Source organism: Cyrtonyx montezumae, unplaced genomic scaffold, assembly GCF_038088225.1.
Source record: "Cyrtonyx montezumae isolate F1298 unplaced genomic scaffold, pur_monq_1.0 scaffold_1, whole genome shotgun sequence".
Lineage (NCBI taxonomy): Eukaryota > Metazoa > Chordata > Aves > Galliformes > Odontophoridae > Cyrtonyx > Cyrtonyx montezumae.
In genome coordinates this window covers 1,118,936-1,132,081 of record NW_027071825.1, presented here as the reverse complement: position 1 = coordinate 1,132,081, position 13,146 = coordinate 1,118,936, and the positions used below count along the sequence as shown (strand labels likewise).

Here is a 13,146-nt window from a genome sequence, read left to right as displayed (position 1 = left end):
TCTGGTTTTCCCCGGCATCCGGTGCACTCCAGCAAGTTTCTAAATAGAGTGGAGTAAAAACTTCACTCAGAGCTTTAGTGTTCCTTAAATGGCTCGTTCCTTCCTTGGCATGGCTGCAGTTCATGTTAAAGTAGGCAGCCACGCTAACATTTTTCCTAAACACTACACTATATATTCTGAATTCTCAGCATTCAAAAGTCTCTAAAATAAGTGCTTAAAGTAACGCCTGCAAACACTTGCTCAAGGCTGCACCCATCCAGGAAAGCTATTTTAACCACCTCACTCCACTTCCCTTTGGTGTCCATTAACCAAATGATGCTCCATGTCAGGACTAACAAAGATAAATCAGTATCTCATTACAGGGTTTGACATCACACCGACTGCCTCCCACTACAAAAAGGAAGGATGACCGGTGCCTGGTCACCTGATGAACTTACACTCAAACACACACCGAGGCTGAAATGCAGTGAAGAGGTTTTGCTTTATCAAGCAGTGTTCAGCCTGTGTGAGAATGTTCAGTTCCCTTTCATATCCGAGTAAAGCAACCTGCATTGCATAGAGCATCACAGTGAGCACAGCATCTGGAAATCTGTACCATGAGCTAACACATCACAACTGAAAAAGATCCTACCTGAATGATCCTGTGATTCTATGAGCATCAGTAACAAACTTCCACTGCTCACCTCATTCTGATCGGTCCAGAATTAACCAACATTTTAGGGAAGTGCAAACAAGATCTGCATTCCCATTTTGGGCACCAACTTTTCTCCCTGTGCAGTGCCCACGAGTGCCTGCAGCCCCACACGGCCCCATGCAGCTGCTCCAGACTGCACAGGACACCCCACCAGATGGAGCCTCTGGGACCCCTGCTGCTGAGCTGCAGCCCCACAGGGCAGCGGGATGCTGCTTCCACCAACCCCATTCTCAGCACAAAGAGAAAGAACATCAAAGGCAATCCTACCTGTTTTGTGCATAAAAGAAAAAAAAAGGGATGTTTTAAATTACTATAGCACACTGAGCCTTGATTATTATTGCAGAGATTTTTTAATAGTGTATTCAAAGTATTTACCTACAAAATCTCTCTCGTGCTTACGTTGGATATGGATGGTGATGCACTGGAACAGGTTGCACAGAGAGGCTGTGGGTGCCCCATCCCTGGAGGGGCTCAAGGCCAGGCTGGATGTGGCTCTGGGCAGCCTGCTCTAGTGCTTGGTGACCATGCCCACAGCAGGGGCTTAAAACTGATCTTTGAGGTCCTTTTCAACCCAGGCCATCCTATGATTCTGTGGACGCTTGTGTTCACTGCTGTATTACTCATTGCTTAATTACCTCTGTGGAGCCTAATTAACAAGGCTGGTGGAGGAGCTCTGGCAGCAGCGCATGTTAACAAGGCTGCTGACAGCAGAGAGCCGCAAACTGCAGGTTACTGCCGGGCTGAGGACAGCAAAGCGACCGTCAGTCCCAGGGACAGCACGGGGCACGGGAGGGAAGCGAGTCCCTGGGAGCACCGGTCCTGCTGGTGTGGCAGCGTGGTTTTAACTTTCTGCGCCTGGTGAGGCTCGAGCGCGTAGTTTAAAACATGAAATACACGCAGCGCGTGCACGCACCCGCAGAGTCACCCGGGTCCTCTTGGAGGGCGGGGACCGTGAGACCGAGCGGACCAGGGCGGAGCGGGGCCGGGCAGGGCCGCGGTGGGGAGCGGGACGGGGCGGGCGCGGCCCTGCGCTGCGCGGCCTGCTGGGGGAGGCGGGCCCTGGGCAGAGGCCTCAGAAGGCAGAGACGGCCCCGCCGGCAGCGGAGCCGCCCCGGGGCGGGCCAGCAGCGGTCGGCGTGGGCTGCGTGTAAGCTCGGCGGGGTGCGGGGCCGGAGCGGGGGGCGGCGAGCGGCAGCAGGAGGCGGTCGCGCTGGGCCGAGGCCTAGGCCGCCCCGCGGCGCGCACGGGCGGTGCTGGGGCTCCGCACAGCGGCGGGGCGCGTTAACCCCCGAGCCCCGTTAACCCCCGGGAGGCCTCGGGGCGCAGCTGCCTGGGCAGAAGGCCGCAGTGCGGTGCTTGCTTGCGGGCCCTCGTGGAGGGTCGTGCCGTGGCGAGGCTTGAGGCCTCTGCTGTGCGCAGTGCGTTAGGAGCGGGCATGTTTGTGGTTTCGTGCCTGTCGGAACCGTCGCGTCGTTTATTTACGCTTCTTAATTTTTGCCTTTATCGGGGAGGGGACTCTGAATAGTAGCGCTGGAAGGGAGCGCTCTCTCACTCCGTTTCCATTCCCAGGGTCATGTGGAACACCGTTGCCTTGTGCTCCATCTGCAAGCCCTCCCCCAACCCGGCGTCATTGCTGCTGCCGAGACGCCTGCACGTAACCCGTGCCTTCAGAAGAACGTATGTGGGCTTCAGCAGTCATCAGGTGGTGCAGACCAGGGCAGGCAGCACGCTGCCCAGCCGTGCAGCACGTAGCAAAGCAAAGCACAGCCAGTGTGCACAGCGTTACCCACTGCTGGATGGACACGTCCTGTCCGTGCACCAACACGTGTTTGAAGAGAATTTAAAGAACAGTGAGGCTGTTATTAAAAGGTAATAACTTGTTTTTGTGATGTTTTTAGTGTGTTGATACCTGTGAGATGATGGGAGAGTTATGTATGGGCGCTTTTAGGAGCTTTTAACCTAGACTGCTCATTAAAAACTTAAGCTACAAAAACTGTTGGTCATTTTTCCCCTGCCCACTTTGAAGCCCCAGCTGTTTTCCTTGCTGCTGTTTCCTGGTCAGTTTCTCTTGACTGCAGTGCCTAAACCTGGATGCAGGCTGTATCTCATCGTCATCCTATGACATTGTTCTGCATGTATTGCTGAGAGTTATTTTTCTGAGCCTTCACGAGATGTGTTTCACATTTGATTTTGAATGCAAACAGAGAGATGATGTCTCAGTCACTTAAAGAGTCATCATGTGCTAACAAAACAGGAAAATAGATTTTATGCATAAAATAGATTTTAGGAAAATAGATTTTATGTGGCAGAATTCAGAGGCCTTTGTTGGGGGGTTGGTGCATGAGCTGGAGCCCAGCTCTGGAGTACACGCAGTGCCCTCCTGTGGTGGCGTTTGCAACGTTGTTAAAAACCCTTACCCTTTTTTTTTTTTTCCTGGGGTTTTTCAACCTCTGCCGTCGGCAGTAACCTGTAGTAAGGTAATGGATTCACACACAGAGTGGTTTGTGAGTAGTTACATCAAAAGGTATTTTTATTTACAGATCCATCTTGGTGAAAAAAAAAAGTTTTACTTAGAATAAATACACAACCTGGTTTGTTTCAGTGCAAAGTTCTTCGAGTTTGTTTCCAGTTTAATTTGTTTCCAGTTTAATTCCAATTCCACATTTGTTTCCAGTTTAATTCCAATTGTTATCTGTAATTTATGCTGCCCAGTAACGAGTGGTGATGAGTTTCTCTTTTTGATGATCACAGTGACACTGAGTATTCAGTGTTATTAAAGTATATCTTCCGTGCTGCTGAGTGTTAGTTAGGCCTGCCAGACGCGTGCTGAGGGGGAGAGGAGGAGGAAACCCTTGGCTGGGTTCTGTCAGAAAGTAGTTGGAAGCTGGGATAAATGTCTGTGCTGAATTGGGACTGGCATGCTGTGCTAGCCTTATTCCCATCTGCAAGCTTAGGGGCTAAAATTGCTGCTGGAGGGCAGTGTCTGTCAGTGTGCTTTGGTGGCTGGGGTCTGCCCCTCCACTGTGCCCTGGCCATGGGTTTGCTGACAAGGACTGAGTACTGTCATATATTGTGAAGTACTGTGCTGGAGGCATATAGGCAACTCCTGGGAGGGATATGGACTTAATGATGTCTACTAGCCAATCATACACTCCAGACAGAATATTTATTTCTCTTTTCTGGGGGAGGGTTGATGCTAGACTTGGACAGGCTGCTTCTGAAAAAATGAAACTGGAATGCTTGCTTTAAATAATGTATCTCTGCTTTTTGTTATGCTTTGCAAGAAAACATATCCCTTTGAATAGTGGGATCTGTTACCAGTTCTTCACAGTCATTATCAAGTTACGTGAGTTCATCTTCATTCCTGTGTCACTGGGATGAAGTCTGTGCAGTGCGTTTAAGCGCTACACGAAACCTATGAAAGGTTAACACGTAAGGGAAGGTTTCAGTAACTGAAACTTTCTTTGCAAATCAGATACTCAGAGCTGCTACAGGTGGTCAGTAAAGGAGGGGGAGAGAATGCCATCTCGCGTCACACGCAGAGAAACAAGAAGCTGTTTGTTCGGGAGCGCCTGAAGCTGCTGCTCGACGACGAGCCTTTCCTCGAGCTGTCTCCCCTTGCAGGCCTCAGTATGCCATATGGTGATGTCCCTGCTGCTGGATGCCTTACTGGTAATTGCTGGAAGATGTACTGGGAAATTCATGAAGTTCATTGGCTTAATTGTTTGTACCTTTAAGTATGTTTTATGTTAGATCTCAGGATGTGTGTGGGTTGAGGGGGTTGTTTGCGTTGGCCCACGCTGGAGATGCAGCTTGGAAGAGGGAAGGGTTTTGAGCTGAGGTAATTTGAGAGGTGATGTTTGAATGCATCAGCAGCGGTTGCAGGCAGTGCACGATGGCTGTAATCTGATTGTGCAGACTGAGAGATTGTCTGAAAGATTTAGAATGTGTCACATACACTGATGTCTGTGGAATGAAAGGTGACCAAGTTCCTGCATGGCACAGGCCCTGTGGCATTTATTTTGTAATTGAAAATTGTAGAATTTCTCAAATTCATTGCTCTTTCGAGAGCAGTTCCAGTTTAAACAGTGACTAGAAGAATGGATTGTGGAATCCTGACTTTCTTTAGCCACAGGCTTATGTCGTTCAGTTTTATCTCAGTGCTTTTTAATCCTCTTCCCTGTTAACTCAGTCCAAGAGCTGGAAGTCAAACTTTAATTTTTTTTCTTACATTGTTACCAGGTGTAACTGTATTTCAAGTTCTGTCTTGTGTAATGTAGATGTATTTTTTGTTTGTTGTGTGTCTATGTGTCATCACCTTTCACTGCCTCATTCCAGGGAAGAGCTCTGAATTTCTTCCGTACATGGGGTTTGCAAGTTAATTTGCAGTTTACTGAAATAGTGTTAATGAAATAATGCCCTACTTATAAGTTGGCCTCCTCCTTTCATTCGTGGTAACAGAGTCTGATACGTTTCTGTGTTGCCTCTTGTAGGAATTGGAAAGATCTGTGGGATTTGGTGTCTCTTCATAGCAAATGATGCCACTGTAAAAGGAGGAACCATTTATCCAATCGGAGTGAAGAAACAGCTCCGGGCTCAGGAAATAGCCATGCAGAACAGACTGGTGTCCGTGTACCTCGTTGACAGCGGGGGAGCATTCCTTCCACTGCAGGTAATTCCAGAACCATTTTGCAGAGGAGTGCACTCACTTCTTGTCTCAATCATGTTGATTTGATAGAAATCTCCAAGTTTTGTTTTGTTTTCTTGGCTGGCTGACTTGTGTTGTGTTGAGTTTTGTCTGAAAATCTGAGTCCAAGAGGTGATTTCAAGACACGTAAAAGCAGTGATGGCTTTGGCTGATTTTGCATCTAGCATCAAAATGTGGAAGCTTGAATATCAGTGCTGGGATGAAGTGGTGACCAAGGAGGTAGCATGGGTACTCCTCAGTGTGCCAGAATGCTTTGGTGTCCTTAATAAATCAGAACGTTGTTAGAAGTGCCTATTTTCAACATCAGGAGTGAAGTCATTTCACAGATAAAGCACAAACATGAGCTTACCCATCCCCATGGTTACAATTGAAGCTTGTGTACAATAAACTGATTTCTCAAAATCGAGAACCTTTCCCATGCTTTTGGCACACAGTGGCCACTGGTGTTTTGTGCACAACGTGTAAGGACAACGAATGCAGCAGAGAATGCTGTATGTGAAAGTTTCTGGTGTGATTGTCAGTGGTGACCTTCTGGAAATTGTCACAATAATTTTGTAAATGAAGGAAGTAAAGAGGAAGAGTTAGCTTTTGTAGCTAGTGCTGGAACTCACTGCATCTCTTCTTTTCTAACCTCAGTCAGAGCTGTTCCCTGACAAGTTGCATGGTGGCAGAATTTTCTACAATGAAGCAATAATGTCTGCTATGAAAATCCCTCAGGTACAGTGTCATTTTGAATACAAGTAGGTGTAGTAGAGTTAATACAGTTCCTGGGAGCAGCTCTAAAGCACGTTCACCTTTTCTGTTCTGTTTCTCTAAAGCACGTTCACTGTTCTGCAAGCTCACCTTTTCTGTTTGTGGGGTAGAGCAGTGCAAATAGTATCTCACAAAGCATTAAGCATTCAGCATTAAGAATCTTCAGAGTGCTTGCTGACTGATCTTTATGGAAAGTGTCAGCTCAGCAGGTGTTTTCAGAGTAAACATTGGGTCCTATGCTGCCAAGAGCAGCCACGCTCATGCTGGTATTTGTGCCTTTAGTTTGTGGCTCTGCAGGCTGTGATTTAATGTCTTGATCGTTTCTGAAGTGAAAGTAATGACTTTGCCTTTCCAATTCTGCTCTCTTTAGCACGTTGGTTTGGTTTTGGTTCTGTATCTCTCAGGTGGCAGTGGTGTGTGGCTCCTGTGTAGCTGGAGGTGCCTATGTCCCAACCATGGTGGAAGAAGCTGTGATGGTAGATAAAATTGGAACGCTGTTCCTTGCTGGCCCACCTCTGGTGAAAGCTGCCACTGGAGAATATGTCTCTCCGGAGGACCTCGGAGGAGCCACACTTCACACTAGGTACACGAAATAATTCATAACAATTGTAGAGTGCTGAGCACACTTAGCTTTAAAGAAGGTCCCATCCTATCCTAAATGAACATGACTGAAGCTGTCTGCAGTGTCTGAATGTGCTGTGGGTCTCAAGGACTTGAAAACATACAGTGAAAAAAAAGTTAGAATAGATGAATTATAGCAAAAGTTAGTGATATTCAGTTGTATATGCAGGAGTATTATTTGATCTTTGGGTTGGTTTGCACACAGATTCCACTGACTTAATGGTTTGAGCTCATTCACACGGGAACAGAAATGCACAGTGTTGTCAGAGATGCCAAATACTCACAGCAGAGATGAGGATTTTCCTTTAATTTGCATTTTCTATCAGAATTCAGATTTCATTCCTACTAACTAACGTTGCTTTCTCTCTTAGAATCAGTGGCTGCAGTGACCATTTTGCATCTTCAGAAAAGGAAGCCTATGAGTGTGTTCGAAATATTATCTCCACGCTGAATTATGAGCCTGTGCCAGAAGAGCTCGTGGAGCATGACCATCCTCTCTATAGCTCTGATGAGCTCCTGGGGCTGGCACCACGTGATTATGCATGTACTCTTCCTGTAAAGTTGGTAAGCTGGCAGATCCTGTATTCCTTCATTCTTTTGGTCTGCTCTAGCTGTTATCTTCAGTCTTACAGGCAGGAAGGTGTTCTTCTCCCTTGGAGATATCCTGAAGTACCTGGGAAATTTCAGATGGTTGCCTAATGTTGCCAACCAGTCTAGAGTCTGCAGCAAAACAGAATGGCACTGATCCTGTAGAGCTGTTGAAAATATTTAAACAGAAAGCCTGCTAGAGGTAATTACAGATCACACCAGCTGATCCCCATCTGTTTCTGTGCACTGTTTGAGAGGCTTTTACATCGGTGTGTCTTGTACTATCCTGGCTGCTTTAGAGCATGCATCCCTTTAGAAAGGAGCTTGTTCTTGCTTCCTCCCATCTCCCTTTTTTTAAGGGGGCTAGGCTCTATGTTGTACATCAAATACCTAATGAAAAGTGCTGACTGCAAAAGCAAAGAAATTCAGACTAGGTTGGTTTGAGGTTGGGCCAGACATCTCTGCAGAGACGTGCAGAGCTGCACAGCAGTATTTTTGTTACGTAGTTCTAGGAGTGGTTTGGTTTCTCTGAGGAAGTGAGCTCTGTATCCTTACCAGTGGTAAGCTCCTGGTGTTAAGGGGATTGGATTGGCTGTAGTCAGCAGTGTAGCTTTGACTGGCAGCTCTTAAACCCGTGTTCAGAAGGAGCATGAGCAGTATTTTCTGCACGGGAGCAGCTGTGCTCTGTAACTTTGAAATAATCGTGGGATCAAACTGTGCCTCAGATGATGTGTTTGGTGATCAAACAAAGACACAGACTTGATGCTCTGTGCATTTTGAGTATTTATTGGAACATAAGACATTAAAGGACCGCTGTGATCGTGTAGTTTGACTTCTTGTGTAATGTAGGTCTCCCCACTATTTGAGGAGAGTGTATCTTTCAGCAGGACCAGTCTGTTTTCACCTAGATTTCTATAGGTGAAACTGTGTGTTTCCTTGCAGGTCCTGAGCCGCCTGCTGGATGGAAGCAGGTTCCAGGAGTTCAAGGCTGACTATGGAACAACATTAGTAACAGGATTTGGCCACGTGGAAGGGTAAGGCTGTAAGATTTCACCATGCATATGCATGGACGTGCATCCCTGAACAGCTTTTGTACCACTATCAGGTTCTACACTATTCCCATAATAATATTTACGGTGTTCAGAATCAGTGAGAAATTGATGATGAATACTTCCAGAAAGCCTTATCCTTTGTCTCTGTGCTTCTCATTTGCTGTGCCTCGGGCTGGTTGCAGCAGAGTGATTGCAAATGAATCATTTTCACGACTTTGTGGAACGATTTATTTGGTCACTGAAGTCGCTGGATGGACAGTTGGCACTCTGAAATCACAGCAGATTCTCGAAGAAATAAGAAATGACATCTTGTAGGTGTTCCTTCCCAAACTGAGTCCAAAGTTATCCCATCTCCTGCAGGATGGAGATGGAATGGTGTCCATACAGATGAGTTCAGGACAGACTTGGTCTCCCTAGCACGTTCATAAAGCATGCAACATTCCAGCCAGATCTTTAACTAAAAAAAAATAGGAAAATGTGCTCTTGAGAGTTTTTTGGCATAAAAAGATATAATCTTTTCAGCTTGACTGTTGTGTTGTATGTTAGAAGGAAACAGAGAGCACCCAAAATCCTGACTCCTCATTTGTTGTCCTGCAGTGTGAACTGTGGCAGGTCTCCTGTCCCCTTCCCTGCCTTCTGAGTGTTAATCCATGGTAGTGCTTCTGCACTTTATGCATAGGGAGTGCTGTAAGACGCTTAGTTTGTTAGGGGTAGGAGGTTCCCTGAATGGAATGGTGCATGTAATTGCATCCTCTCATAGTGTGGATCTCTGTGGAAGGGCAGATCCGTGCCACCCCTTTGTTTCCATCCCTCAGCAGGCTGCTCCGTGCTACCTTCTCTTCGTTCCTGGGGAAAATGTTCATGTGTCTGTTTTGTAGGCACTTGGTGGGAGTAGTGGCTAACAATGGGGAGCTTTCTCATGATGCTGCCCTCAAGGGCAGCCATTTCGTACAGCTGTGCAGTCACCGGGTCATTCCCATCCTCTTTTTCCAGAACACTGCTCCACATGCAGCACACCCAACAAGCATCTCACAGGTATGGTGTGTTCATCTGCCATCCTTAGTTCAAGCACTACCTGGTTCTCATTTTGGCTAATATACATTTTGAAAAGTGTTACTTGCTAGGAAAAAGTAATTTTTAATCCACTTCTGATGGTTAAATGAAGAAGCATCATAATGAACTTTAAGTCTTCCTTTCACATTGTCACTTGATTCTGATTTTAAGCAGGCCTTGTGTGCTTGCCTGCTGCCCAGCTGGTTACACAGGCTGTAACATTCAGAATCCATTGTGCTCCTCACTTTGAGATGCAGCCTGTTGGTTCTTCTGCTACTGCTGTGATCCACAGAAAATAAAGCTTTCCCTTTTCTAAAGTGAAGGCATTGAAGTACAGTACGCCGTGTCCCGGGTGTTGGAAAGCTGATGTTAGGTTCCCTGAGCAGAGGCTTTGTGCAGCTCTGCTCCTCCAACTGTCAGCAGCACTTCAGACAAAACCTGCCACAGTTCTGTTGTATCTGAGCTCTGCTGATGCCTGGGAGACCCAGAGTTGCTGTGGATCTCAGGTTTCTGCACACTGGTTAGAACTGTTCTGCTGCAGTGAGATAAGTCACGTCGTGGGGGCGGTTTGTTATCCCACCTTTACTGCTTTGGAAGAAACAATCACATAGAATTGTAAAGAAAGAACTGTTACAGAATGGGTAGCGAGTTTGGTGGAAGTAATCTAGAAGAGTGCAGAACTGAAAAGCTTCTTTTCCTTTCAGGCAGAGGCTCAGGCCAGCAGATTGAAAGCCCAGGCCTCCATGATGGCTGCTGTCGCCTGTGCAGCTGTTCCCAAAATCACCATAGTGATCGGTGGCTGTTTTGGGGGCGAAAGTTACGCCATGGTAAGGGTGCCACAAACGTCACTGGGGATGGTCATTGCCTTAAGGCTCCACCAGCATTCATCTTTTCAGCATTGCTTGCTGAAAACGTCACTGCTGAGGGTTCAGCGCTGCTGCTTGATCAGCACTCATTTGTTTTCAGTGGTCAAGGACTGCAGCAATGTCAGTTGTGCCACTGTGTGCTACTCATGCTGTTAGGAAGAGCACTGGCCTCTTCACTCACCCGGGATTAAACATGGTGAAGTAATAAATGCCAGTACTGAATGCAGTGGGCTGTGTTGAGTGGTCCTGCAGGGGATCCTCTTCAGTGTGCAAACAGGGAAACAGCTTCAAGCTCAGAGAGTATAGGTTTGGGTTAGATATAAGGAAAAAGTCTTTCACAGTGAGGGTGGTGAGGCGCTGGGACAGGTTACCTGGTGTTGTCATCCCTGCAGACTGCCAAGGCGAGGCTGGATCGGGCCCTGGGCAGCATGACCTAGCTGTGGTGCCTCTGTTAACTGCAGGGGACTTGGACTACATGGCCTTCAGAGGTCCCTTCCGACTGCAGGGATTATAGGATTCTGGGATGTGTACTGATAGAGAAGCTGTAGCTGTAATGGGAAAGGATCTGCATCACTAATGCTTTACAAACGTAACTGTTACATTTTGTCTTGAACTTGATCGTGGCTTTGTAGGGCCATTTTTTTTAATGATCAAATTCAGTGAGTTTATACTGCATTTTTGTGTTTTATTTTTGCAGTGTGGGAGATCATTCAGTCCAAACTTTCTGTTCTTGTGGCCTAATGCGAGAGTTGCTTTTGTGGATTCAAGACATTTGTCCACGATCCCACAAGCTGGAGACAGTGATTGTACAGATGAATCAGAGCTAAAACATCTGAAACAAAAGTAAGGATATTAAGCAATCAAACCCTGCAGTTATGCTGATATTTTTACCTAATTCTGCTCATATTTCAGGTCAACACATCCCAAACAACTGATGCAAACCTGAATTTGATGAAAACTGTTTTAGAATTCTATATAATTCCATATCTGCTCTGAGGATCTTCTCATGGAAATGCAAAATTTTTACTTAGAAAAACCTGAAACCACAGAACATAATGTCAAGTCAGTGCTGTAAATTAACAAATAGTCATCTCCTGAATGCAGAGGACCATCTTTGCACTGGAATAGGATCTGTTATGTATTTGCTGGATCCTAGTGGGTTTTAACACCAGGACTTTACCAGCCAGGTATTCTGTTAAACTTTTCTGCTTTTAAGCGTGTTTCATGCTCTGTCTTCTCCAGGTTAGAAGAAGAAAGCAGTGCATTTTACTCTTCTGCCAGACTCTGGGATGATGGTGTAATTCTCCCCCAGAACACCAGAAAGGTAAGGGGCTTTGTTTTTTCCCAGTGCATGTTCTGTAATATGCTCTTATCCTCAAATCTCATCGTGTGATGGATGTGCAAGCTTCCGCTTTGTTTGCTTACAGTCAGCTAGCATGCTGATTCCCAGAACCAGGTTTCTGAGTTGTTACTCTGTTTTTCTGGGTATTTGGCTTTGAGTTCTCATCTTTTCTCTACCCTATTGGTCTTATATAAAAGGCTCTGTTGAACTCTGGTAGCATTCTGACTACAGGATTTCCTCAGTGAACCTCTTAACTGCCTTTCCAGTTAGGTTCAGTCTCCCACTCTTTGGTCCTGCACGTGACCCATGTTTTCACTGTGCAGTGAAGTTCAGTCTTCACTGCTCACCTTGTTTTCATCCTTTTGCTGTAGGAACTTTCATTTCTCTAAGTTAGACATCTTCTCCATGACGTTCTTTCTAACAGCCACCACTGCTGCTTTGCAGTGTTGCTTTGTCTGATAGCAGTATGTAGTGTTCTTTGAATTTCTGGAGGCTTTTTTTCCATTTAGTGATCACAAATATATCCTGATATCAATTAATACTTCTAATTGGGGTACATATCTGCAGTGCTAGTTAAATATTTTGTGGAGTGTTGATAGGAACTCTGATAGTGGGAGAGCCATGAGAAGCTCAGACCCTACCTTCCTCTGGGAACCACTCATGTGAAGGAAGTGTGTGGCAGTTGGACTGAATTGCTGTGATTCTCTTCAGGCAGCGCAGGGTTCATCACGTGCCACAATTCACGTTCACACATTCAGTTATTTATTTTACACTGAGGTTTTGCTGTTTGATCCTGGCTGTTGCTCCTAGACGGAGTTTCAGTTCAGCTTTGTCTGAACTGACAGCGTGTGCCCATGCTTAGCATAGCTTGAAAAGAATATATCGTCTCCAAGACAGTGCATGCTGCTGTGCTAGCAGTCAAATGCACAGTGAAACTGGGAAAATCCTCAGCTCTTACATTCCTAGCAAGGTAGAGAAAAGGTTTTGGCAGAGCCAACTTCTGTGTGTACCGGGTGGTAAAACTGGAAGTACAGCATTAAGGTTTTGTTCAAAGCCCAAAACCAGTTCTGTATTTTCTTTCCCTGTTCTCATGAGGCATCAGAAAATACGAGGTGGACACCTGAGCAGAACATCTTGATGTGTTGCTGGAAATCTTAGGAGCGTAGCTGTGAAATAACTGCAAGGAACTATGCATTATTGAACGGCTGCTTAACCAGTGACCTTTGCTGGCTTTGTTTCAGAGGTTCATTGCTTATATTGTTTGTGTTTTTGTTTTTTAATCAGGTAATTGCACAGTGCTTACAGATTATAGAGCAACAGAAGTACCAGGTGCTATCTCCTTACCAGTATCCTGTGATGAGAACGTGACTGCAGCCCTTCTCAAGTGACCACCCTTTGAAGTTAGCACTGGATATTGGAAAGCTTTAATGTAAATCATTTTTTAATTCTTTGATACTGTGAATAAAAAT

The 13,146-nt window shown here is 45.9% G+C and overlaps 1 protein-coding gene across 1 annotated transcript; it reads left to right on the top strand.

Moving 5' to 3' along the window:
* Positions 1 to 1,767: 1,767 nt before the first annotated feature.
* On the top strand, positions 1,768 to 13,141 carry LOC136049146 (biotin-dependent 3-methylcrotonyl-coenzyme A carboxylase beta1 subunit-like). The gene is made up of 13 exons (XM_065737190.1): positions 1,768 to 1,841; positions 2,264 to 2,563; positions 4,170 to 4,366; positions 5,188 to 5,366; positions 6,039 to 6,119; positions 6,560 to 6,738; positions 7,148 to 7,340; positions 8,307 to 8,398; positions 9,295 to 9,451; positions 10,174 to 10,296; positions 11,033 to 11,178; positions 11,578 to 11,659; positions 12,962 to 13,141. Exons 2-13 carry the CDS (start codon positions 2,268 to 2,270, stop codon positions 13,043 to 13,045), a joined length of 1,809 nt encoding a protein of 602 aa, XP_065593262.1. The 5' UTR covers positions 1,768 to 1,841; positions 2,264 to 2,267; the 3' UTR covers positions 13,046 to 13,141.
* The last annotated feature ends 5 nt before the right edge of the window (positions 13,142 to 13,146 follow it).